The sequence below is a fragment of the Peromyscus californicus genome, unplaced genomic scaffold, assembly GCF_007827085.1.
Source record: "Peromyscus californicus insignis strain IS unplaced genomic scaffold, ASM782708v3 Scaffold_23__1_contigs__length_62951481, whole genome shotgun sequence".
NCBI lineage: Eukaryota > Metazoa > Chordata > Mammalia > Rodentia > Cricetidae > Peromyscus > Peromyscus californicus.
In genome coordinates, this window is record NW_026294534.1 from 48,466,877 (window position 1) to 48,494,120 (window position 27,244).

General features: G+C 37.2%; 1 protein-coding gene across 1 annotated transcript in view; it reads right to left on the minus strand.

Moving 5' to 3' along the window:
* Positions 1-27,244, minus strand: part of Galntl6 (polypeptide N-acetylgalactosaminyltransferase like 6) — a 1,088,908-nt gene that overhangs the window by 635,843 nt on the left and 425,821 nt on the right. The window contains exon 4 of the mRNA XM_052752327.1: positions 11,921-12,059. Coding sequence (XP_052608287.1) covers positions 11,921-12,059 — 139 coding nt within the window. The remainder of the gene's footprint in view (positions 1-11,920; positions 12,060-27,244) is intronic.

Genomic DNA, 27,244 nt, shown 5'->3' on the forward strand with positions numbered 1-27,244 from the left:
GTAATAAACCTCAAGTAACAAACACATACATGAAAATTCATATAAGCATCTGTCCTTTTAAACAACTGTTTTTAAAGTAACAAAAACAATTGACATTATACCAATGATGCAGTTACATGAATCCTATGCAGTTGTTTATAACTCACATTATTTGAGGTTTTTGTGCCACTTTATTACATGTACTTTCTCTGGGGAGCAAAGTTGGAGTTTATTGTGAAACAGTATTAAAGCTGGTGAGACGGCTCCGCAGGTAAAGTCTCTTAGAGCCAAGCCTAACACCTGAGTTACTTAGATACCTGGAACCCATCTAATGCAAGGAGTGAATTGACTTTACAAGTTGTCCTTTGATCTCCATAGGTTCCCAGTGGCAATACATACATGACCCATTCCCCAAACACACACACACACACACACACACACACACACACACACACACACACACACACACACACACACACTAAAATAATAAATGCATAAAAAGTTCTCATGTCTGTCTGATTACAAGCATTAAGAGAGTGACAGGTGCTTAATGAAGACTAGGAATCGACCTATCACAAGACTCAGTTATACCACTCTTGGGCATGTACCCAAAGGATGCTCAATCACATCACAAGGACATTTACTCAACTATGCTCATAGCAGCTTTAACTGTAATAGCCAGAATTCTGAAACAGCCTACATGTTCCTCAACATGTGCCCCCTATCCAGGAGTGAGCATGGCCATTTCAAGAGAGCCTACTCCTCTATTTACATTTGGTTTTTTTTCTTATACATTAATTATGTTATAGTTGAATAGTGTTTATGATTATAATGGATGGATTTGTTATGTCAAGGAAGGAGCAATGGCTCATACATCCTTAAAGCTTCCTTAACTACATAAATATTTATGTAGAAATTTAGCAGAACATTTTTTCTAAGTAGGTTATTCTTCCATAGTTTATAATTTTCTTCTTTATTTTATATTTTGAATTCCAATAGATTTCTTCTTTAACATTCTTTTCAAAAATAAATTTATTTATTAATTTTACATCCCAGCCACAGTGTCCCTTCCCTCCTCTCCTCCCTCCTCCCCACTTTGTCCCTCCTGCCACCTACTCTGCTCCCACCTGCCACAAATACATTCCTCCTCCATTTTAGTTTAGGAAAGGGCAGTTCTCTGATGGATATCAACAAAAATGACAAATCAAGTTTCAGTAAGATTAAGCACATCCCCATGTATTAAGGCTGGGCAAGGGGACCCAGTATAAGAAGCAGGGTCCCAAAATCCCATAAAAGAGTTGGAGACAGCCCTTGTTCTCACTGTTAGGAGTCCCACAAGAGGACCAAGCTACATAACTGTAACCTACATGCAGAGGGCCTTGGTCAGACCCAGAGAAGATTGCTGGTTGTTGGTTCAGTTTCTGTGAGCCTCTGTGAACCCAGGATAGTTGATTTTGTGAGTTTTCTTGTGGTGTCCTTGACCCGTCTGGCTCCCACAATTCTTTATTCTCCTCTTCTGCAGGATTTCCCAAACTCTGCCTAATGTTTGACTGTGGGTCTGCATCTGTTTTTATCAATTGTTGGATGATGCCTCTCTGACGATAATTGGTCTAGGTACCATTCTGGTCACAGGAGATGGTCATTTCAGGCTACCTACCTGCTATTGCTAGGAGTCTAAACTGGGATCTTCCTTATAGATTCCTTGGAGACTCCTTTTTGCCAGGTTTTTACCTGACCACAAGATGTCCCGCTTTCCAATCATCTCTTTCAGTACTCTCCCCCTCCACCCTCCTCACTTGACTGCTCATGTTCCTATACTGACCCTCCCTCAGTCCACTCATGAAATCTCTTCTATTTCCTCTGTCCAGGGAGATCTGGGTGTACCCTCATGAACCCTCCTTGTTATCTAGTCTCTCTAGTTCTGTGGATTGTAGCAGAGTTATCCTTTATTTTAGAGCTAATATTAACTTATGAGTGAGTACATATAACATTTGTTTTTCTGGATCTGGGTTACCTCACTCAGGATGATTTTTTTCTCCAGTTCCATGTATTTTACTTCAAATTTCCTGGTGTCCTTGTTTTTAACAGCTGAGTAATACTCTATTGTGTAAACATACCACATTTTCTTTATCCATTCCCAGGTTGAGGAACATGTAGGCTGTTTCAGAATTCTAGCTAATACAGTAAAAGCTGCTATGAGCATAGTTGAGTAAATGTCCTTGTGACGTGATTGAGCATCCTTTGGGTACATGCTCAAGAGTGGTATAGCTGAGTCTTGTGATAGGTTGATTCCTAGTCTTCTGAGATACCACCATATTGATTTCCAAAGTGGCTGTGCAAGTTTGCATTCCCACAAGCAATGGAGGAGTGTTCCCCTTGCTTCATATCCTCTCCAGGATGTGCTGTCACTTGTGTTTTTGATCTTAGCCATTCTGACAGGTGTAAGATTGAATCTCAGAGTCATTTTGATTAGCATTTCCCTGATGGCCAAAGATGATGAACATTTCTTTAAGTGTTTCTCTGCCAATTGAGATTCTTCTGCTGAGAATTCTCTGTTTAGATCTGGTCCCCATTTTAAAATTTGGATTTTTTGGTATTTTGATGTCTAGTTTCTTGAGTTCTTTATATATTTTGGAAATAAGCTCTCTGTCAGATATGGGATTGGTGAATATCTTTTCTTATTCTCTTGGCTGCCCTTTTGTCTGCTTGATGATGTCCTTTGCCTTACAGAAACTTTTCAATTTCATGAGGTGCCATTTATTAATTGTCAATCTTAATGCCTGTGCTATTGGTGTTCTGTTCAGAGAGTTGTCTGCTGTGCCAATACGTTCCATATTGTTTCCCACTTTCTCTTCTATCAGGTTCAGTGTAACTGGATTTATGTTGAGGTCTATGATCCACTTGGACTTGAATTTTGTGCAGGGTGATAGATATGTATATTTGCATTCTTCTGCATGACAACATCAGTTATAACACTACTGTTTGTTGAAGATGCTTCATTTTTCATGGCAAATTTTGGCTTCTTTGTCAAAAATTAGATGTCCATAGATGTTTGGATTTATGTCAGGGTCTGTGATTTGATTCCATTGATCTACCTGTCTGTGTTTAGGCAAATACCAAGCTGTTTTTATTACTATAGTTCTGAGTGAAATTGTTCTTTAATTCTCTTTCTTTGTTGAGTCTTTGTGTTATTTCTTTATCAGGGTAACTGTGGACTCATCTAAAGAATTTGGCAATTTTTTTGTTGATGTTGTTGCTGTTGTTCCTAATTTGTGGAAAAACTTGGAGAGTATTGGCTTTAGTTCTTCTTTGAAAGTCTGGTAGAATTCTGTGATAAAATTGTCTGGCCCTGAGCTTTTCTGTTGTTGTTGTTGGGAGATTTTAATGACTGCTTCAAGCCGGACGGTGGTGGCGCACGCCTTTAATCCCAGCACTCGGGAGGCAGAGCCAGGCGGATCTCTGTGAGTTCGAGGCCAGCCTGGGCTACCAAGTGAGTTCCAGGAAAGGCGCAAAGCTACACAAAGAAACCCTGTCTCAAAAAACCAAAAAAAAAAAAAAAAAAAAAAGAAAGACTGCTTCTATTTCCTTAGGAATTATAAGTCTATTTAAATTGTTTCTCTGATCTGGATTTAACTTAGATAAGTAGTATATCAAGAAATTTGTCCATTTCTTTCAGAATTCCAATTTTGTGGAGTACAGGTTCTTGAAGTATGACCTATTGATTCTCCGTATGTCCCCTGAGTCTGTTGTTATGTCCCCTTTTTTGTTTCTGATTTTGTTGATTTGTATATTTTATTGATTTCAGCAATAGAATTCCTGGCCAATCCCCCAGCTACAAGACTGCACTTGTGCTGTTCAGTAGCCACACAAAAGGCTTAGTCATTCTAGGGCCTTACATCCTATGTAATCCATGTGCTGTGTGATCACATAATCTATGCATATGCATGGTGCAGCTACATAAGCCCATATGTGCATGTGTGGGGAAATCCATAGAAAGTAGGTCACAGACCCCTCCTCCCTCTCTCTTCCTGCACAACCATTTACATAGGCCCCTCTGTTCCGTCTCTTAATAAACATTTATATTGGGTTTTGTCATGTCACGTGGCTTTTCTTGAACAGTAAACAGTGCCACTTAATGAATAACAAAGCGCCACATAACTAATATTTAGTTTGTTTATTCCCTGCTATATATTCCTCTTAGGTATGTCTGCTTCTTCTTTTCTAGAGTTTTTATGTGTGCTGTTAAGTCACTAGTATGAGATCTCTCCATTTTTCATGAAGGCACTAAGTGCTATGAACTTTCTTTTTAGCACTGCTTTCATTGTATCCAAAGTGGGTATGTTATGCATTCATTTTCATTGAATTTTAGAGAGTCTTTAACTTTCTTCCTTATTTCTTTCTTGACCTAGTGATAACTCAGTAGAGAGTTGTTCAGTTTCCATGAGTTTGTAGGCTTTTTGTTGTTACTGTTGCTGTTGTTGAAATCAGCTTTGGGTCATGATGGTTTGATAAGATACAGGACTTTATTTCTATGTTTTTGTATCTTTGTTACCAAGTATATGGTCAATTTGGGAGAAGGTTCCATGTGGTGCTAAGAAGTATTTATATTCTTTTGTGTTTGGGTGAATGTTCTGTAGATATCTGTTATGTCTATTTGAGTCATAACATCTTTTAGTTCTGTTATTTCTCTGTTTAGTTTCTGTCTGGTATTAAAGTTTCCCACTATTATTGTGTGGGGTTCTATGTGTGATTTAAGCTTTAGTAATTTTTTTGACAAATGTGGATACCCTTATATTTGGGGAATAGTTGTTCAGAATTGAGACATCATCTTGGTGGATTTTTTTTTTTTTGATGAGTAGGGAATGCTCTTCTCCATCTCTTTTGATTAATTTTGGTTGGAAGTCCATTTTGATAGATATGAGGATAGTTACACCAACTTGCTTCTTAGGTCCATTTGGTTTGAAAATCTTTTTCCAGTCCTTTACTTTGAGTTAATTTCTGTCTTTGATGTTGACAGGCATTTCTTGTATGCAACAGAGTGATAGATCTTAGTTTTGTATCCAATCCATTAGTCTGTGTCTTTTTATTGAGGAATTGAGTCCATTAATATTGAGGGGTATTAATGATCAATGATTGTTAATTCTTGTTGTTGGTTGGTGGTGGTGGCAGTGGTGGTGGTGGTGGTGGTATGTGTGTGTTTCCTTTCTTTGGTTTTTGCTGGTGTGAGATTATTTATTGACAATGTTTTTGTGGGTGTACTTATCTTCCTGGGCTTTGATTCTTTCTTCTAGTACCTTCTGTAGGGCTGGATTTGTGGATACATATTGTTTAAATTTGACTTTGTCATGGAATATCGTATTTTCTCCATCTCTGGTGATTGACAATTTTACTGAGTATAGTAGTATGGGCTGTTATCCTTGTTCTCTTAGAGTCTGCAAGATATCAATCCAGGTCCATCTGGATTTTAGGGTCTCCATTGAGAAGTTGGGTGTGATTCCAAGAGGTCTGGCTATATGTTACTTGACCTTTTTCCCTTGCTAATTTCAACATTCTTTCTTTGTTCTATATGTTTAGTGTTTTGATTATTATGTGTGGAAGAAATTTTCTTTTCTGATCCAATCTATTTGGTGTTCTGTAAGCTTCTTTTACCTTTATAGGCATGTCCTTATTTTTGTTGGGAAAATTTTCCTTTATGAGTCTGTTAAACATATTTTCTGGGGTTTGAGTTGAGTTTCTTCTCCTTCTTCTATTCCTATTATTCTTATGCTTAGTCTTTTCATAGTGTCTCAGATTTCCTGGGTGTTTTGTGTTAGGGATATTTTATATTTATCATTTTCATTGACTAATGAATCTATTTCCTCTACCATGTCTTAAATGCCTGAGATTCTCTCTTCCATCTTTTGGATTCTGTTGCTGATGCATGCATCTGTAGTTCTTGTTCAATTACCCAGATTTTCCATTTACAGGGTTCCTTCAGTTTGTTTCTTCTTTATTGCTTCTATTTACATTTTCAGGTCTTGAACAGTTTCCTTTATCTGTTTGTTTATTCTTGGTTTTCTTTTAGGGATTTATTGATTTCTTCCATTTTTTTGTCTTTTTAAAAAATTTCTTTAAAGGATTTGTCCATACCCTCTTTAAGGACCTCTATCATATTCATAAAGTAAAATTTAAGGTCATTTTCTTGTATTTCAGTTGTGTTAAATTGTTCAGGTCTTGCTGTTGTAGGATATAGCTGTGTTCTGGTATTGCTATATTGCCTTTTCTGTTATTGATTATGTTCTTACACTGGTGTTTAGGTGTCTGGATTCTGGATAAATATAGGTTTAGGTGTTTATTCCTGAGTTTGTCTGTGTTAGATGAATATTTTGTTCCTTGGTTTCTCCTTCCTCTCTGGTCTTATGGCCTAAATGACCAAGGGTTTTGATCACTAATATGCCTTCAGGTCTAGGAGGGTGTTCCCTCTCATGTTTTGGGGGCTAGAGGTCCTTAGATTTGGCTGGGCCTCTGGTAAAGTTAAAATCTTCTTCTGAAGTTGTAGACCAAGATATGGAGCCCAGAGGATGGGGTCCAGACCTAGGTACCTAGATCTGGTCTGGCCTCTGGGGTCTCTAGGACCAGTCTGGCCTCCAGTACAGCTGTTTTTGCTGGGGTCCCCTAGATTCAGCCTGTGTCCCAGTAAAGCTGAAGTCTTCTCCTGAAGTTGTAGACTAGTATATGGGGCCCAGGTTGGAGTTTGGGGGGCAAGTGTGTGTGTGTGTGTGTGTGTGTGTGTGTGTGTGTGTGTGTGTGTGCGCGCGCACAGTCTGGGGTTGTTGAGCAGGCTTTAAAGGAGTTTTGTGGGTAGTGGGCAGTATCTTACCTGGGGTTCCTAGGACCAACCTGGCCTCCAGGAAGGCTGCTAGGGCTATGGGCTCTAGTATGGAGCTCAAGGTATAGGTATAGTCTAGGGTTATTGGGCTGGTTTTAACGAGTGTTAGCTTGTGGTGGGCAGTGCCTTACCTGGGGTTCCTAGATCCTGCCTGGTCTCTAGTAGAGCCTACGGCTTCTTCCAAAGTATTAGGCTGGGATATGGGGCTAAGGGGAGGAGGTGTATTCTGGGCTTGTTGGACAGGCTTAAAGGAGTTTAGCGGGTGGTGAGTGGTATCTTCCCTGGGGTCCTTAGGACTACTCTGTCTTCTGGTACAGCTGCCAGGACTGTGGGCCCTACTGTGGGGCCCAGGGGGAGGGGTGCAGTTGATGCAGTCTGCTGTGGGATGGTCTGTATGTCAAATGTGTTGCTGATTGGTCAATGAATAAATCACTGATTGGCAGTGGCCAGGCAGGAAGTATAGGCGGGACTAACAGAGAGGAGAATTGAGAGAACAGGAAGCTGGGGGGGAGAGACACTGCCAGCCGCCATCAGGATAAGGAAGATGTAAAGTACCGATAAGCCACAAGCCACGTGGCAAGGTGTGGATTAATGGAGATGGATTGATTTGAGCTGTGGGAGCAGTTAGCAAGAAGCCTGCCACGGCCATACAGTTTGTAACCAATATAAGTCTCTGTGTTTACTTGATCAGGTTTGAGCGGCTTGGGACTGGCGGGTGAGAGAGATTTGCCCTGACTGTGGGCCAGGCAGGAAAACTCTAGCAACAGCAGTCTGTCTTTTTACATCCTCAGTTGCACATTAAATAAGATGTTCTACATAATACAAAGCATATATGTGACATCCATGTAGGTGTCTAAATATGAAGGTAAGACATAATTAATATTCTTATGGGGAAAAATGTGTTATTATGAAGCCAAGCCACTATGAAAACTACTGACTGGACATCTGTCACACAAATGCCCTTATATCTTATCAGCATTGTGTGAAATGAAATAAAAAATAAACAAAAGATATAAAGATAGATTCTAGACGTTGAGCATACAGCCATGACAAAGAGGTGGGTGGTTAAAATGTACAGATTATATAGATTATACTTTGAAAACATACAGAATAATAGTCTGGAAAAGTAGAGAGAGCTTAGACAATACCAAAGCACAGATAATATAACTGTTCACAAAACATGGAGATGATTTAAAAATGGAAAATGAGTTAAAAAAAAACCTAAATGGAAAAAAAAATCTTGAAATAATTTAATTACTAGGATATAAGTAAGACACACCAAATTATTGCCCACTACCATTTGACGTTACTTCATTCATGGTTCCAAGACCATGGTTCTGTTATTGTCTGTGACATATCTGTTATTGTTTAAGACATACATAATCAAAGCTGGGTATTAGGTTTGATAACAGTAGGAAAGGATGGAATAAGAAATATAAAAGAATACATACTTGCAGACTGAGATTTCTAAAGTAACTGATAATGAATTATTGTAAACAAATATGTACACTAAACATAGAAAATCACCCAGAACACAAGCTGTCTAAGGGTGAGCATGTGAACAGGTGCATAGATCAGCGGTGGATGCCAGAAGCACACACACAGGGAGCTTATGAACTGCAGTGAAGAGTAAGCTAAGAAAAGCTGCAAAATAATATTTTCACAACATTTTTTTAAAGCCCAGAAAAACAAACCCTTTCGTAATGACACTGCAAGACAGCACAAAGTTTCTTTAAACTGTCATGTTTTAAAGTCAACCAAATCTTGCACCCTGTTTTACAGACTGAATCAATACAAACAAACTATGGTCAGTTAGCCGCAGAATAGTTAAACTAATAATCCTGAGATATGTGTTAATTGGATTTTGTAATTTCTAGGACCATTTGGGTAGAGCCTCTTGGTGTTACTGTCAAATTCATGTCCATTTGGGAGTCACAGGGAACCCAGAAGCACAGAACTTTAAGCAGTGTGGATCCCTCCTGCAAGACATTAGCTTGCATTTTTTTTTTTTTTTCTGCAGAGGAGACTCTGACAAAGTCAGCGGGGAGCATCAGGGTTCTCTTAGCGCCCTTTTGAGAATCAGATATGGACTGAAGTCAAGTTAAGCTGTCATGGTCATTTCTAAATGCCTTCCTGATATACAGTCTCTGCTAGTGTTTGCTTTATCCTTTTGTTTGATATCATTTTACTCCATGGCATTTGACCTTTTTCAGAATCCAACTTCAGTAATGAAGTAAGACTGTGGTAAGAGTAGCCACTGTTTGCTTCCTTAACATTTGGAATAATATTTTCTTGATAATCTAAGCTCAGTGGGTATAATAAAATACCAAATTAGTTTTGTTCTTACTTTTCAGGATTGTGTAAGGATATATTTTTCTAAGGTTGTGGTTACACTAAAAATATGCTCTAAAAATAACAGTCTATCAACTTTCCTCAGAAGCTTTCTGCTGTTTCCAACTGTAACACTTTCCGCTCGAATGCACCTTAATAGGTTGGGAATGTTGGAGGAGAAAGAAGGTAAAAGGAAATTATTGTCTGAGCATATTTATTATGCCAACAATGCAGCTTATTCATCTTTGATGGAGCACAATTAGGCATAGAATTTCTTGTAACAAGAAATGTTTTGGTCAGTGGGAACTGCTACAGATAAATGTAAATAACTTGAGAATAATTTGTTTGGATAAAAGGCCGAGGACAATATATAGAGTTTTCAGTTTAGGAAAAATTTTATTCGCACTTCACATTAATCTTCTACTTAAGGACATTAGAAAAATCTAATTTACCACAGGTTCTGATGAAAAATGCAATAATTATTATATTTGCCAAATAAATTAATGAAGTAGTGATGGAAATAAAATAATAGCTTCCTAAAGCATAAGATATTTTTTCTCTTAAGTGTCAATTATCTTGAAGTAACACTGAGCTTTACTTACTACAATTCTCATTTAATTTATAGCTCTAATCTCGGTTTTTCTTAGTTTCTGTTATTTTTGTCTCCTTCCTTCTTCCACTTTCTCTCCCTCCCTCTCCTTTCCTCTCTCATACAAGTGTTTCTTAGGGGAGACTGCGGTGGGGGCTCCTGTGGAGTGGAATAGATGCTAAGGAGTTGAAAATCTTGTTCACATCCAATGTTGTCACAGTTTTTTAGCTTTCTTTAAGTGCCCAGAAAACCACAAAAGATTCTATCCCCTTATAATTAACAATTTAAAGATAGGGTTGAGGTCATCATTATAGACAGGTAAACTCCAGAGGATTACATGCAGCAGCATTCCTGTATCAGTTTATACAATGTAACTCTCTGTCAACTGTCAAACCATATTCATAAAGTGCCATGGAATTGAAGAAGAAACTACCACCATGTAATCGCTCATTCTAATCACTCTTTATGGAAATATTAGGTCAAGGACCCAAAGTAATGTTGGCTTTAAAAAGTAGTCCATTGAAGGTGCATGTCCAAATACAGTTCTGATAACATGTCAAACAGAGAAAAAAATGTTTATCTCCAACCCATAATATGTAGATGATGAAAGTGTGGACATCTTCTAAAAACATTTTGTTTTAAATGAAGGTAATACAGTCAATGAATATGCATTAATTTTCAGAGTCCGTACTATGGTTTAGATTCAAAATGTTGGCTACAAGCTCATGTGTTTGAACATTTGATCTCTAAAGATGGCACTGTTTTGGGAAGTTGTAGATCCTTTAGGAAGTAGGATTTTGGCAGAGGAAACTGGAGATGGGCCTTGCACTTTATAACCTGGTTCAAGTTCATGCCCCAGTTCTGCTTGGGGGAGATCACTAAGATGTAGGTATGTTCCTGCTGTCCAGATGTGTGCATGCTCATTACTGAGGAGGAGCATGGTGACTCCCATGCAGCTGTAGGCTGCTCCTGCTTCGGTTCCTTTTCTGCTGTGGTAGGCTTCATCACCTCAGAACTCAGCCTTACCCCCTTACTTTGCTTTTTGCATTTTTTTTAAAATTGCAGCAATGAGTATAAGGTTGGCATTCTTTTAGAATTTCAAAAATTATTTAATTTTAATTAGATACACTTAACCCTACAAAACATGAAATTTTTAATCCAAATGATTAATGTGACTCTTTGGTTACATATACCATAGTGATATGCAGTAAATGTAAAAACGTCAGGTGAGCGAGCTGGCCCTGGGGTCTCCAGACTAGGAGAGCTACCTGTGACCATCACATGCTGCAGCACACAAGAAAGCAGCAGCCTCTACTTCCCATCAGGGCAGCACCGTAGAGCTGAGGGATTGAGAGCAGGAGAGCTGACCCTGCCACCTCCTTCCCTCTTATGCCCCATACAGCAATAGGAAGAGAGGGTCCCACACCTTACCAGGACAAAACAGTAGAGCTGGCCCTGGTGACATGATTTCGGGAGTGGATCTGAGGGCCTGAGCAAGAGAACTGGCCCCATCCTTACAGCAGGCTGCACTGGGTGAGCTAGCCAAAGCAGTTGCTGGAGAGCTCACCCTGATGAGAAAAAGCTAAGGAGTTGACTGACCTAGCTACCACCCAGGCCCAGAACCAGGGCTGTGAGTTGGCCCACCCTAACATCCCCTGAATCCATGAACTGTTGGAGTATGTGAAGGGGATTAACCTATGCATCCAAAACAGCAGGATCTGCATGACACAGGACAACAACAGGATATCCAAGAGGAGCCCTAGTGAGAGCCCATTATAACTGGTGTAGCAGAAACCAGAGGCCTTGAGTCAGACCAATGACATTTGGCAATGAGCAGTTGTATGGACTAAAGGGCAAACTGTGTGCCTCAATGGGTCACACTACAGTTTCCATGACAAGATTCTTTGTTTGTTACTTTGTTTGTTTTTGCTTTTGTGTTTGGTTTTAGGTTTTCCTTTTAAATTTGCTTTTCATTTTTTGGGGGTGGGTTGCAAAGGCAGAGGGCAGCTATGAAGAAATGGGAAGATAAGTGGGATCAGAATGCAGGATGTGAAATCCACAAAGAATCAATAAAAGGTAAAAAAAAAAAAAAAAAAAAAAAAAAAACACAAAATAACCAAAGAAACAATCACACTTGGCATGTTCATACTTACTTAGCGTGACGGATGTCTGGCAGAGACCTCTCTAAAGCAATATTGTTGCTGACAAAAATATTGAAGCCGTTTTCCCTGTAAGCTGAGTCATCACGGTCCTCTTCAGTAAGAGGATATGGTTTGCCATGTTCTCCTTTCCCTACAAAGGAAACAAATAAAGTTTTCATCTGAAAAAAATCTATTTCATATTCTAGAACAGATATCCATCCATTGATAATATATAATGAAAATGTATGATTTATACACTCTAGCAAAGTTGTTAGCCTTGATGAAAAATTGAAGGCATGACATATGCAGGAACATGAGCTGAAAACTATTCTATTAAGCAAATAAAGTAATCCCCAGAACAACAAATACTTTCCTCTTCTATGTAGGTCTTTAGATTTTAATTTTTATATGTGTATGAAAGTGCACCTGCAGGTGCACGTGTACAAGTGTGTCCATGTGGATGCTGGGGGTTGCCATCACAAGTTGTTGCTCTGTCTTACACACTGATGTAAATTTTCTAGCAGAACTTACCACGAGCCTCTACACATACACACACACATAGGCATCTGCTTACATGCCTGTGCCTACTTGCAAGGAAACCCCATACTTAGATGTGCACCATAAACATACATATTCATAAAAAGTCAGGACAGTAGTAGAGATATTGTCAGCCTCTTCCTTCCTTTGCACATTTGATGATTTTCATGTTACGCAACTGAGACTGAAAACCCAGTAAAGCTAATGTTTAGTATCTGAAATTGACATTTGTCATTGAACATAATCTGTTAAAGAGTAACTGGTATTAATCTTATAATATGGGCTATTTAGCAAAATAACTCATGGACTGTGTTTTTGATTCATTGAGTTTATTATATTTTCTTGTGGTATTCCATGATTATATATTTTTTATATAATCTTATATTTATTTATTAAATATCTTATTTATTAAAGCTTCATTATAATGGATTTGCAATAAAAAAAATCACAACAACATCAATTAGCCCCAAAGTCTATACATCTCAATGAACATCTAGAGTTAGAACAGCCCTTCTGAAACTTTGGAGTTTCACATTGGACTTTACACTTTCACTATTCAATGTCTTCATTCACCTGTCCACCACCAAAAAAATGAAAACACAACAAAGTTAAAATTAGAAAAACAGCAAGTTTTTTTTTGTTGTTTTGGTTTTGGTTTTAAAAATCTTCTTTCATGTCTCCTGTCTATAACTTGCATTCAGGTGCCAAGGAAGGGCTGTTTACACATAGCAATCATTTCTGAAGCAATGTTCTTTTGAATTTCATTGGGATTTCATATGACTTTTCCTTATTTTACGTGTATGTGTGTGTGTGTGTGTGTGTGTGTGTGTGTGTGTGTGTGTGTGTGTTGTATAATGTGTTACAGCCTTTTTTCCCCTGTATATTATTCTCAATGCTCCTTGATGGTTTTTATACTTTTTTGTTAGCTGTTCATTTTTAAGTCTCATTGTCTCTCATAAAGCTTTTAAATTGCCAAAGTTTTACAAGACTACAATATTTTTCTTTCATGTGGTAGAATTCATGTTGCCTCTTCTTGAATGAAGTACAGATTTCTCATTTTATTCTGTAACTTTAATACATAACAATTTCTATATATACACGTGCTCTCGTCTGACATAAATGTGATTGCTTCAAAGAACTGCAAAGATGAGTGTGAACATGTATTTGTAAGTGTGTGTAGGTATGAATCCATTATTAATAGAGAATCCTCTGCTGTGTTATAATACTACTTTATATTAACAGAATATTAAAGTTTAAAATCTTTAAAGAATTTTCTATTTTTTTACCTTATTAATTTGTTTTATAAACATACTTGATTTTAATGACCAGAATTCATTTTGGGGGGGGGGCTTGGGTAATTCAGTTTCTGTATCAAAGTTATACTCCAAAAATAACATCAGAAGGCATGCTTTTTAGCTTCTTGTATCCTCCCTGTGACAGTTCCTTTAGTAGGGCAGATGTCCACATCAAGCAGGGGAATTATAAGAAAGTGAACTTTTAAGAACAGGATGAAGCAGGACATGGTAATACAGGACTGTGATCATTGAACTCATAAGCCTGAAGCCAGTGGTGTCCTGGTTAAAGTTTAGCCTTAAAAAAATCAATAATGATGATAATGATAATGATGATGATGATGATGATGATCATAATACAGACAGAAATTTTCTATACCTTAGGGAAATTTTTCAAGTTATTTTATGCTGAGTCCTAATAAACACAGGAGTGCTGAGGGTGTTGTTTAGATGGTAGAGTGCTTGCTTAGCATCCATATGTCTTGGGTCAGATCTCTGACATTGCATTACTGAGAATGGAAGGACTCACAACCAGTCTGGGTGCTAGGGAGTTGGAGGCAGAAGTGGCAGGCAGGTTGGAAGTTATCCTCTGTTACATGAGGAGTTTGAGTCTCGTCTGCTCTAGAGACCTTGACTCAAACAACAAGACACACAAAATGCCACCCTCCACCCAGCCACGCCAATAAAAACAAAATCCTGATATTCTGCCTCTGCTCCTATTTTATTTTTAGGAAAGATGTCACTTTATTATTTTCTAAACTAAATAGGAATTAAAAAGTCAGTGAGAAATTTCAGGTGCAAAGCATCACGCTGAAATATTTTATGTGCGTTTTAACTCAATATAATTATGCAGCAAAATAAGAGTTGTGCTGTCCAAGTTACATGTGAATAAAACAAGAATAAAAGCCACTTTCATTAAATATTTCCACGACTGAGAAACTTTTAAATCTGGAAATCTCTCTTCTATAGAATGTCCAAATTAACAGCAGAGGGATTTTGAACTTTGTGAGACTTGGTACAACTAAGTTTATACTTCATTCTATAAATTGTACTTAGGAAGAAAGGTAAGAGAAAGTACTGCTTTTGTTTTCTAGACTGTCCCCGAAAGTAAAAGGTTAATTATCATATTTGAAAATTTTATATGTAAACTAAGTCCTAAGTGAAATACGCAAATAACCCTGCTTTTCTTTTCACACTTTTAGAGATGTTTTTAAGTCCATGGCCTCTAATTCAGCCACTTTGCAGGCTCCAGATATAGACAATGTATAGTGATATCATCATTTAGAACACCTGTTAAAAAATTCATTTTCTCTGTGTGACAGCTTGGTGTTTAGACTGGTAAGCAAAGACCCCAGAAGCAAAGGTTTTCAAAGAAATGAGTGACTCTTTAACATTATGTAACAAGACAAGTACATTAATTTAAATGGCATCTTAGAAATTTTGTATTGAATTTGTTAAATTAGGTCTAAAAATATTGCATGCTTATACATGAAGGCAGAGATTTTATTGCAGATGTTATAAAGTTTTACTATTTATATCCATGCAATCCCCTGAGTTTGCATTTCTTTTGTTAAAAAAATGCAACAAACAACAACAAAAACCCAGACACATGCAAAACCCAGTGAAACAAAACAAAACAAAAATTCAAATGAAAATAATAAATTAAGTGCTACAATATTAAAAATATTTATTATTATTATGAATCCATAGTTTTACCTATTTTGAAATACTAATACACTATAATGCAACTCATTCTAATAGATTGTGTATTCAGGTACCTTCTTTAAATTATGAAATACTTCATCAGTCACCATTTTTAAAATAGTATAAAAAGTAAATGTGATATTTTAAATCATCAAGGCATGAAATTAAAAATCATGGGTAAATGTATAAGTTTCAAACAGAAAAGAGTTTTCCAGTATGTAACTGATGCTGTGTACTCAAAGGAGATATTGGCCACTTAAACAGGAAATTTATGCTGATTTTTTTTTCATAATATGCCTGGCATTTGTCTCCTGGCTAAAATGGCGTTAGTATGACTGTCTTGTAGATTGCTGTGACTATCAATTTGGGATGTGTATTGATTGTGTACTATGCGCACCACTGGGTAAGGAAATTGAAAATATACACAGTATCATGCCAGACCTGAGAGAGCAGGGAACATACTATGATTAGGAAGATAAGGGCAAATTTATTAAATGAGTGCTTTGAGAAGAAAACCTGGCGTGTGTTGAATTAAATACAATGGGAAAAAAACAAAACAAACAAAATTTGATGAACTGAAGAGCCTGGTCTAGGCTAACTGGGGAAGGAGAGTTGCAGCTCAAGTTGTATGAAGAGCAGAGGGTGCGAACCCTCTTTTAAAGGGCTAGGGCTGGAGACATTTTACATAACAAGAAACTGGGATAATTGAATTGTGCAAACTCAACATTGAAATGCAGTGCTGAGCAAATATTTAATAAATCTATTTTACAAGACAGGTCTGCTAACATTGAATACTGAGAATAAAATAGGCTTAGGTCCCAGGAAGGATCCTACTGACACTTTAAGTTATACAAACTGTTCCTTCTGAGCAAGTGGCGTAAGGATAACATAGGAAAGAAACCAGTGAGGGTGCGTAGACGAATTTCTAAACGGTCTTATTAAATAAGAAACGCAGAGCCAAATATAGGGGTGAAAGCCTTAGAGATCAGGGAAATAGTGAGAGACACCAGCTAGCCTTAACTCACCAGGCCACTGAAGCTTCCCAAGAGCTACTTCCCATCTACCGAGGTTTTTGTTGCCTTGCTGTTCTGCCTTCTCATTGGCTCTTAGTGCAACTTCCTCACTTCCTTGTCACTGTCTGTCTGTACAGACCTCCATGTCTCTATGGTTGGTACTGGGATTAAAGGCATGTGTCACCACGCTTGGCTGTGTCCTTGAACACACAGAGACTCTGCCTGCCATGTGATCAGATTAAGGGCGTGTGCTACCACTGCCTGACTTTTGTTTATGGCTGGCTATGTCCTCTGATCTCCAAGCAAACTTTATTTATTAACCTACAAATAAAATATCACCACAAGGTGAGCAACTGGGAAACTCAAAAATCCATGAATGTTGGTGCCTACCAACTTCGCTCATTTGTAGAGATCTTTCATTATCTCTCCAACATAGACAAGAATTTCAAATACTATATGCAGACTTTTTTTTTCTAACTTTTCATTTCTTTTCTTTTTTCTCTTCCTCCTACTTCTTCACTGCCCCCCTCCTGCCGTCCCTCTCTCTCCTGTCCTTTTCTTTTTGCCCTTCCTTTTTCTCGCCTTTGCCTTCTCCTTCAACCTCTCCTCTCTATTTCTCTCTCTCAGATGTAAACCGTACCTTCTCACTCTTGGTTCCTTTTTTTCAGGACAGTCTCACTGTTATAACCCAGGAACTCCCTATGCAGACCAGGCAAACCCAACCTTGTAGTGGTCCGCTTGTCTCTGTCTTATAACTGCTGGGACTGCAGGATTGTGCCAACCTTTATAGAGACAGCTGCTTTCTTTAGCATATTACTATTGTGAATTAATGTTTTTATCTACTTCATGAGAATGTGCACTCCGAAAGAGCACAAAGGGCTTTGCTGCTCAACAACATCTAAAAGGTGAATATCCCACAATAGGCACCGGTCTGTATTATATGGGTGGTAAACAAATGATGAGCTGCTGAGGATTTCGCCTCTATTTCCTGAAAGAAATGCAGTCATTTACTTCCCTGAAAGCAAATCTCGACCACTTTATTGGAGAAAGGGTTTGGGGATTCAATGATGATTATCAGAGTTACTATGTCGACATTAAAATTTGTCTGGACACAGAGAGGTTTCCTAGTGAGATCTGAGCTTGCTTTACCCAGCAGGACTTGACCACGTTTGTGGTTATCAGGTGTTTGGAAGGTTCTGCACTTGGCTGGGCTAGGGGGAGGTCTTTTGCCCCACCCCTTGGCATTCCTATAAAAGGCCCTTTTGAAGAGACAGAAGGGGCAGGTGGATATTGATCCAGGTCCTCCAAAGCTATCCTGTGTTTCTGTCTGTCTTCTCCACACCATCTTTCTATCTAAATATTTCTTATCCCTCTCTCCTCAAGAGTACCTTGAGAAAACGTTGGAGCTGGCCTCCCACAAAAATTTAAGGGAAAAAAATAAAAAATAGGATATTGGAATTTACAAACCAGTATAATGCTGTTAAGATAACTAAGGTCTGGGGCTGTTTGTGGGTGCAGAAGTTAGCTCACTGAGTAGTGCTTGTTACACTCTCTAATTTTAGTAGAAATGGAAGAAAAATCACCAGCTCTTTATATATCATACACTTCCAATTGTCCCTATAAAGATGATAGACACCTGAGATGTGTGGAGAACCAATCTGATAAGGTGTTTGAGTGAGACTTTTTTCTTCTATTACTATTACTTAGAAGTAAGTTTTCACCATGTTGCCTAGTCTATCCCCAAACCCATGTGCCTATGCATTTCCCTTTTACAGGCTCGTGAGCAGTTGGGCTAACAGGCTCCCACTATCTTATCTGGCTTAAAGATATCCCCAGTCAAGTATACGAAGACTTAAATTCATAGTTACTTCTTTAAAAGTCAATTAAATCTGAATTCATTCAGATTAGAAATTTCTCCATCTTAAATGAATGAAACGGTTTTCTGCTTACGTTAAACTCTCTTCAGTTTTTATATCTGTTTTGTTTTCTTCAGTTCACCAAACGTTGAATACCTATACCTAAGCACTTAGCTATGTCACTAGTGAAATGAATAAGCAATTCCCATCATGCCCATTCACAGCAGGTGAGCAGTCTGCTTAGGTGGAACTCCCATTTCATGCCTCACTCACAGGTTGGTCTGTATCTTCTTGGAAGTAATCACTGAAGATTGATTTTATAAAAACTGCAGATTGAATATGAATATCGATAAAACATATTCACACAATATCATCTTACTCTTTGGGGAACCTAGTAAGTCATTCTATTCCTGAACTGTCATTAGATTGCCTCTAAATTTGCGTTAAATGTTCTTCTTTATTTTTTTTTATTTGAGTAAGCAACACGTTTGTTTGAGGATGTCAGAGAGGGCTTTTTCTTTTTCATGCCAAAATATCTCATCATACTGGTTGTTTCTTTCCTAAAACATATTACAGTCAGAGCTCAAAAACTATATATTTTTCTAACCATGGTAGTGTATATGAAAGTAACTGAGTATCCGTGTACATCTGAGAGATGTACTGGTTGTGAAAGACATTGTGCCTATTAGAAAGTAGACACTGGGTATTTAATGTGTGTTTATGAAAGTTGGAATGTTGATCACTATTATATTCATCAAATTTGGTATATGAACATGTGCAAACCACCAGAAAAAGTCGTGAATTGATGCTCTAAAGTTTTTTTTAATTATCTTTGTGTAATAGAGAATGTATAAATCATCCTTAATTATAGTATTTTTATTGCAATCATTTCAATTGCATCCTACAATTGTATTTTTTTTTGCAACCTCATCTCATGAAATAGTCATTGTATTTACTAGGGTATGATTTAGCAGAATTGGGAGGTTTTTTTTTTGTTTGTTTGCTTTGTATTTTGGTGTTTCAAGACAGGGTTTCTCTTTATATCCCTAGTTGTCCTGGATTTCGCTCTGTAGACCAGGCTGGCCTCAAAATCAAGATCTGCCTGCTGCTGACTCTTGAGTGTTAGGATTAAAGACATGTGCCACCACCTCCTAGACAAGGGTTCTTTTTTATTACAGCTTTTGAGAAAGGCTGGTAGAGAAACTGATGAATGGCTTTTCATGTTTTGTGTCAGGATAAGTGTGATATGTCCTAAAACCAGTACATACACAATTATTTAATCTTTGCTAATAGTTTGACCTCAGAGTGTGTGGAAATTTGCTACATAAATCAATGCATGCTTACTGTTACACATGAAATTCTCAATTAGGTATAAATCTGCAGAACTAGTTCAGCAATAGGAAGACCAAAAGGAACCAATCTGTTAAGAATAACATGGGCTGTATATACATATCTTCTTTAGTATTTTACTAACAATTGTATTGTGGGATATTTAGCTATAAACTAAATATCGCTGTGAGATGAGGAGGCCATATTTAAAACAAAGTATCATAAGAATAATTTTTTTTTGTTTTTGTTTTTTTTTGGTTTTTCGAGACAGGGTTTCTCTGTGTAGCTTTGTGCCTTTCCTGGAACTCACTTGGTAGCCCAGGCTGGCCTCGAACTCACAGAGATCCGCCTGGCTCTGCCTCCCAAGTGCTGGAATTAAAGGCGTGCGCCACCACTGCCCAGCCAAGAATAATTTTTTGTTCTTATATGTTTGTTTATGAAGTATATAATCACGTTTTTTCCAGAAAATGTCATTCTTTATTTGTAAAGTAGAAATTTTTATTATTAGATTTTTTTTGGTAAAAATAAATATAAAATATGACTAATAATTGTCTCCCAGTTGATAGTTATTTGATATTCTTGTAAGTTTTATGAAGTACCAGCCATTAAAAACCCTGGAACATACTTTGCATTTTAAAGTTTCGCTTTCTTTGTTTTGAGTACATGACAAGTCTCTGTTATTCCATTTTTCCTCTTTGGTAGTGAAGTGTGTAGACATTTTCTTCCAGCTCTGGACAACATAAATTAGACATGTGGCTATCTCCTTTGTCTTTCTAAATTTCCCCCTACTCTGCTCTTTTGATTCTTCATTGTTTTTATTTTGCATTTATGTACTATCTTTAAAGGTTCACTGATTCACAGAATTAGTGAGGAGCAGAATGTCTGTTTCTCTACCCACAAGACTATAATGTTGATTGTTCTCCTGCCACAGCACAGCTTTGCTGATGTGTGTAGAGGGAGATCCTGAGTTGGAGGTTAAGCATCCAGACCCTAAATTTCATATCAAACTTCCACTAAGAAACCACAGCTATGATGAGCTCTTTAACACTTCTTTCCTCAGCATTTTTATTTATGAAGGCAATAAGTGAGGCTAGGTAGATAATTAGTATTTTACTGTTCCCTCCAATCCTCTAATTGTTCCTTCCTATATAATCACATTCTCTTGTATAATTCATATCACAATGCTAAACTTGATAATATTATGTGACATTCTTTTACTCTAAAATAATTATGTATTTAAAGCAATTATTAATATTCAGAGGAAAGTAATATAATTTATTCTTACAGTCTATGATTAAAAATATTGAGAGTCTGCTGTGAAACTAGGATATAAGATTCTTGTGGTCAGACTTCATTTCTCAAATGAATATATATATATATATATATATTTACATATATAGAAATGGAATATAATCAGAGTGTAGAAAGCAAAGATTAAACTAAGGTGTAGGCACTCTGAAATATTTGACCATCAAAGATGTCATAATCTTTGCTATTCTGTTATTAAACTCTGCCAAAAGTGTTCTGTCTCATACTGAATTGAAAAAAAAAAACCAAAAAACAAAAAAACAGTGTTGGATAAATTCAAAATCTTTTCTCAGAAAAAAATACAATTTGTGATGTTTTAATTAAATAGTCAACATTCCTAATTTTTGAAGGAACTCAGTGAAATTACTCTATCCAGTTAATATGATCTAAAAGAAGAGATAAGAGGAAGTCTCCATCTATAGTTGCAATAATTTTCCAAATAAAGCAGAAAAAATAAAGAACATCCACCATAGAGAGCCAAATAGAAAAATATTTTTTAAAAATGAAAAAATAAAATGAATGTTAGAAAGGGAACTCATTGCTTTACAGTAGAATTTTGATGAAGAAAGCAAGTTTCTACTATTAATCAATTATTGGTGTAGGGGAAGGGTGAACCAAAAATATTAATACATGAAAAATTCACATGAAAACTCACTTTTATAAACTTATTAAAAAGAATTTAAAATAGACTTCAAATGGGACTATTCTACATGGGTGGATGTTGATCCTAGACATCATGAATTATTAAAAAAAATTCTAGTGTCAGATGTGTGGCAAGAGTTGTTGGTCAGAAAGACCTCAGAGGATCTCTAAACTCTACAATTATGTAAATAACCTTATTTTCCCAAAATACTAGATAATAAGACCTAATTGCTGAAAATACTGTACATCTTGATTGCAGAATACAATATATTGCCAAGACAGCAAGTCACCATTGCTTAAGACACCACCTACACAATTAATTGAACATGGAGAGGATGAGCTGGTGCCTATACATTCTATGTTTTAATATCTTTGGTACAGAGAGGTGCTTTGTAGGCTACCAAAAGAAAAATATAGACACCAACTCACTAATGAAAACTTTGATCTATAATGCTGACCTGCCTGTAAAATATGCTAGGACAATGGTGGTGCAAAGTTTGCGGGAGTAACCAAACAATGCCTTATTTGACTTAAGGCACACTCCACCAGATGGAACCCATACTTGACACTGCCTGTGTGCTCAAAACCAGATAATAGATAGTCTAGAGACCCAGGTAAAATAAAATACTATTAGTCTTTAAAAAAAATAGTAATAAAATGACTCTGGATTACATTCTGCTATAGCCATAGATCAGTGCCTTATTTAGTCATTATCAGAGAATCTTCCTCATGCAGCAGATGGAAACAGATGCAGAGACCCACAGTCAGTCCTTACACATACACACAAAATCCTTGGAATACACAGCTCTAAATAGGATGTCTCTGTGCAATCCCTACTCTCAGAGCTCAGGGAACCCTGAGGTAAAGAATACAAAAAGAGTGTAAGAGACAGAGGATGGGAGGACATCAGGAGAACAAGGCCCTCAAAACCAACTGAGAAAAGCTCATGTGAACTCATAGAGACAGAAGCTGTAAGCACAGTGCTGACATGGGTCTGCACCAGGTCCTCCATATATGTGTTACAGCTTTCAGCTTATCATTTTCACAGGACTCCCGAGTCTGTAAATGAGTTGGTCTCTGATTCTTGTGCCTGCTCTTGGGGCTCTTTTCCTTTTGTTTGATTGCCTTGTCTAGCCTCAGTGTGATGGATTTTGTTATATCTTATATTTTACTTGCTTATATTGGTTGCTATCTCTTAGAAGCCTATTCTTTAATTTTTATTAAATGATTTTCTATTCATTTTACATACCAACCACAGATTCCCCTGTTCTTCCTCCTCCTGCCCCCAGCCTTACACCCCAACCCACCCCTCATTCCCACCTCCTCCAAGGCAAGGTCTCCCTTGCAATATATAGGGGGCCCCTAGGCAGTGGGATCGGGACCTGTCCCTAGTTCATGAGCTGGTTTTTGGAGCCTAGTGCCTATGGTGAGACACTTTGTGCAGCCTTGATGCAGGGGGGAGGGGCTTGAACCTGCTTCAACTGAGTGTACCAGGCTTTGCGGAAACTCCCCGTGGGAGACCAAGCCTATTCTTTTTTAATGAGGCTGAAAGGTAGTGGATTGGGATTGGAAGGAAAGTGGGGAGGAACTGGGAGGAGTAGATGGAGGAGAAAATAATGAACTACTTGTAAAGTTCAAAGAAAGAAATAAAGGAAGGAAAGAAGGGAGGGAGGGAAGGATGGAGGAAGGAAAGAAAGAAAGAAGGAAGGAAGGAAGGAAGGAAGGAAGGAAGGAAGGAAGGAAGGAAGGAAAGAAAAGTTCATTTGAAGCACAGGTTCCCATCTCTTAAAGTAAAACCAGATTAACATTAAAAAAAAAATGATGTCACCATAATAATGCCAGAAATAGTAACCAAGATACCTAAAGTAGAGATTAAGACTCTGCAAAGTTGTGGTAAACATGAAAGTAGGGCTGCTTGATTCTTCTAGGAGATTTGCTGAACCACATATTGCTCAAATATTGCAACTGTAGACATGAAGAGAATGAAGAAATCTAAATTCAAGATCCCACTTCTATTTCAAAGCAGATTGGCTTTCTTGTAATGGCTTCTTTTTTGACACAGATTCTTTTCTAGCATCAAGAAAATGTATGCAGGCTGTACTTTCTCAGTCAATTTAAGTGGCAATTAGGTTTGAGAATTTTCAAAGAATTTTGGTTTCATTTTGATATGTGTGGGTATTCTTGTGTGTTTGTAATCTGAAAGTAAATTGCAAATACCTTTTCTTAGATGCTACCTTACATTTTGTGACAAAGTCAGTCACTAGGTTAGCTGGCCAGGGAGACATCTGACTGCCTCCCCAGCCCCGCGTGTATAAACACAAACCACCAAGACTACATGTTGGTAACAAAACTCAGGTCCTCATGTTCGAATGGCAACCACTTTGCCAACTGAACTATATACCCAACTGCCAAATGAATATGGTTTGTAGAATCAATCAGTTTTATATTTTTCATATATGTTCTTAGAATCATCTTCTTCTATAAGAGAAAGAATGTAATACACAAAAATAGCTCCTCTAATATGTGAATTAGGAAGGTAAATTGTGATGATTGCCAAATATTTCAAAACAGGACAACAATAACTAAAACTTTGATATTTTTTAAATGTAAGGAAGAAATGATTCTTGAAATATAAGTTTACTAAAGAAGGTCTCTCAGAGTGTAGTTAGGAGAGAGAGAAGGAAAACGAGATAATCATAACACTATTGTATAGCGAGAGAATGAATTTCTCTGTAGGACACAGGAAAGTTTAAATGTTTGAACTCCTTTCCAGTAACAAATATTGACCATTTATCAATTTATTTTGATTTTCCAACTTTAACTGAGAGTTGGAGAAAAGAGCATAGAAATCAATCATGCTAATTGGATAGTGAAGCATTATTTTTTTTCAGGACATGCTGCAAAGAAATATTTTTAGACAAGTATGATGATTAAACTTTAGCTTAAAGAACTTTTAGGGTTATACGGGATATCAATCACTTCATGTTACAGGTTTTTCAGCAAGCCACATGCAAAGCTATCGCCATTATGTGTTAAATACAATAGGGGGAGGAAGAATGGATAAGCAAATGTCAGCTGATATTGGCATTTTAATGATTAACAAAAAAATCATTGGATTATTATAACTTGAGAAATTAATGATAAATGCATTTTGTATGTGCAGTCTGTTCATTTTTTTTAATCCTTAAGTTATAATTAACTTTCAAAATGTGTATTCTCAAACCATGCAGAATGGCATGTATATGCAATTCAAGTAAGCTCAGTAGGCTGACGCAGGAGCAGGTCCAAAGCCATCCTGTACAGCATGATAAGTTCTATGGAAGTCTGAGCTGCGTAGTGAGACTTTGTCTCTAAATTTCTCAACAAACCAAACAGATGACAGTAGCAAAAAGAGTAATTTAAAAGAATTTGCTGGTTCAAATATTTAATAAATCAACTAAAACTTCATTAATTCCACAAGTGTCTATTATATACTCATTACAAAGCAAAAAAAAAGTAAGATTTAGGAAATGTGGTGAAATTGACATGGTTCCAGCCTTCATAAAATCGTGTTATAATTTGGAGAATGAATTATAACTAGGTAAATATATTCAAGTTCTGAGGCAGTTCTGATTCTTGAAAGTGTCTTCCCTCTCAAAAGAAGTTTAAAATCTTTCATATTTTTCCAAGTAATTCACTAGTTCTATTCTGGGAGACCTACTAATTAGCTTAGATTTTCTTTATCACTTTCGGCAAGAAAATCATCATTTTTCTTGTCATATGTTATTAGTACATATATGTCAATAATTAGCAGAGTAACTCAGGGCTGAGCTGCTCTTCTGTTCAATTCACATTATTTTCTGGAATCTGAAAGCAAAATGCATATGTTTATTTCATAGGATTGTTGAAGAGTGTCTGAGTTCTATTGTATTTGCAGTTTTAAGGTATGTAGTTCTTTAGCTTATAATTTTCCCAGAGGTTCAATATCTTCCATAGACATCTCAGCACCAGCATTCACTTCCTCCATAATGAATTCCTGCATGAGGAGCATGCCTTCATTCCATCGTAATGTACACATAAGTACACACATTTTTGATATTATTTCAAAGTAGTAGCACCTACCTCTTTTAGGAGATAAACTTTTCAATCTAAACAACAAAGAATAGACTACATATTCAGGATTCTGTAAGTATCTCATCCCCTGTGAGCTGTTTGCCGCTGTACTTAAGAAAGGTTTATGAGTCACACTGATTAAACATATGACATGCATGTTTTTATTTTCCTTCTTTTATCCTTTCCCATTTCATTTTCAAGTTTCAGGTTCAAATATTTCATAGGATATCACTATCACAGCTTTCTAAGTGGTATTCCTGGGGCTAAATTTTCCATACCCCAACACCCCTAATAATCTTCACCTTTTTGCTCCATTCACTTGCTTTCTTAAAGCTGCCCTGGTTTAAAGAAACCCATTTCATATCTTTGAACTCCTCTCATGCCAATATTTCAAATGTGTTGTGACAAGATTTGACTTGCTGAAATCAACGTGTAGTACTTTTGAACATTCATTACACGAGAATGTAGCTGAAAGTTTTCCTATGTCCCGCCCAGTCAGCAGCTGCTCAGACCCAAGTAAACACACAGAGGATTATAATAATTAAAACTGCTCGGCCATTAGTTCAGGCTTCCTACTGACTAGCCCTTACACTTAAACTCAGCCCATTTTTGTTAATCCATATGTCACCACATTTTCTGTGGCTTTACCTATGTGCCATTACATGCTGCTCCCTCGATGGTGGGCTGGCATCTCCTGACTCAGCCTTCCTCCTCCCAGATTCCTCCTTGTCTGGCAGGCTGGCATCTCCTGACTCGGGCTTTCTCTTCCCAGAATTCTCCTTGTCTGCTTATCCTGGCTACTGGCCAATCAGCGTTTTATTAAACCAGTGTACAAAAGCATTATCCCACATCCCTAGACATCTTTGCATTCTTGTGAAGGTATTTATGGCTGTCTTGGCCTTTGAATTGATGCTTTGCTCAGCTTGGGTTATTATCTCTCCGTCCTACATTCCCATTCCACTTATTTGCCAGGATTTTCTATTTCCTTCATCAAGCAACCACTCTCTCTTCTTTGATACTGTCATCCACTAATCATGAACCACCCAGTTACCACTTGCGAATAAACGAATGCATTCATTTTTATTTGTTTAAGGTTACAGAAGCCAAATGACACAACCAACTTCTTATACGAACGAGTCTGCATTATCTTAGTTTTTAAAAGAATTGTTTCTGTAATAGAGTTTAATTCAGCCATAAAAAAAAGAATGAAATCATGCTATATTCAGAGGGTAAGAGAAACTATTCAGTACTCTTTAGTAATCTTTGGGGAACCAGGGGATACATGAATTTTTCAGGTTATTGGAAAAATAAATCTATTTAGAAACATATATAATTATGTCAACATAGATCAATTGAATGAATATACAAAATCCACAAAATGATAGAGTAAAATAAAGAGATTGGGTTTAAGAGACCGAGATTTTCAATGCCTTTGACTCACAGAATGATATCTATAACCTCTGCAGCTTTTATTCTCAACAAGGTAATTTTAGAGATGCTAGCTCTTTCTGCCTTTTGAATAGCTCAGAGAAATACACAGCCCTTTAAATTCTTGCCTTGGGA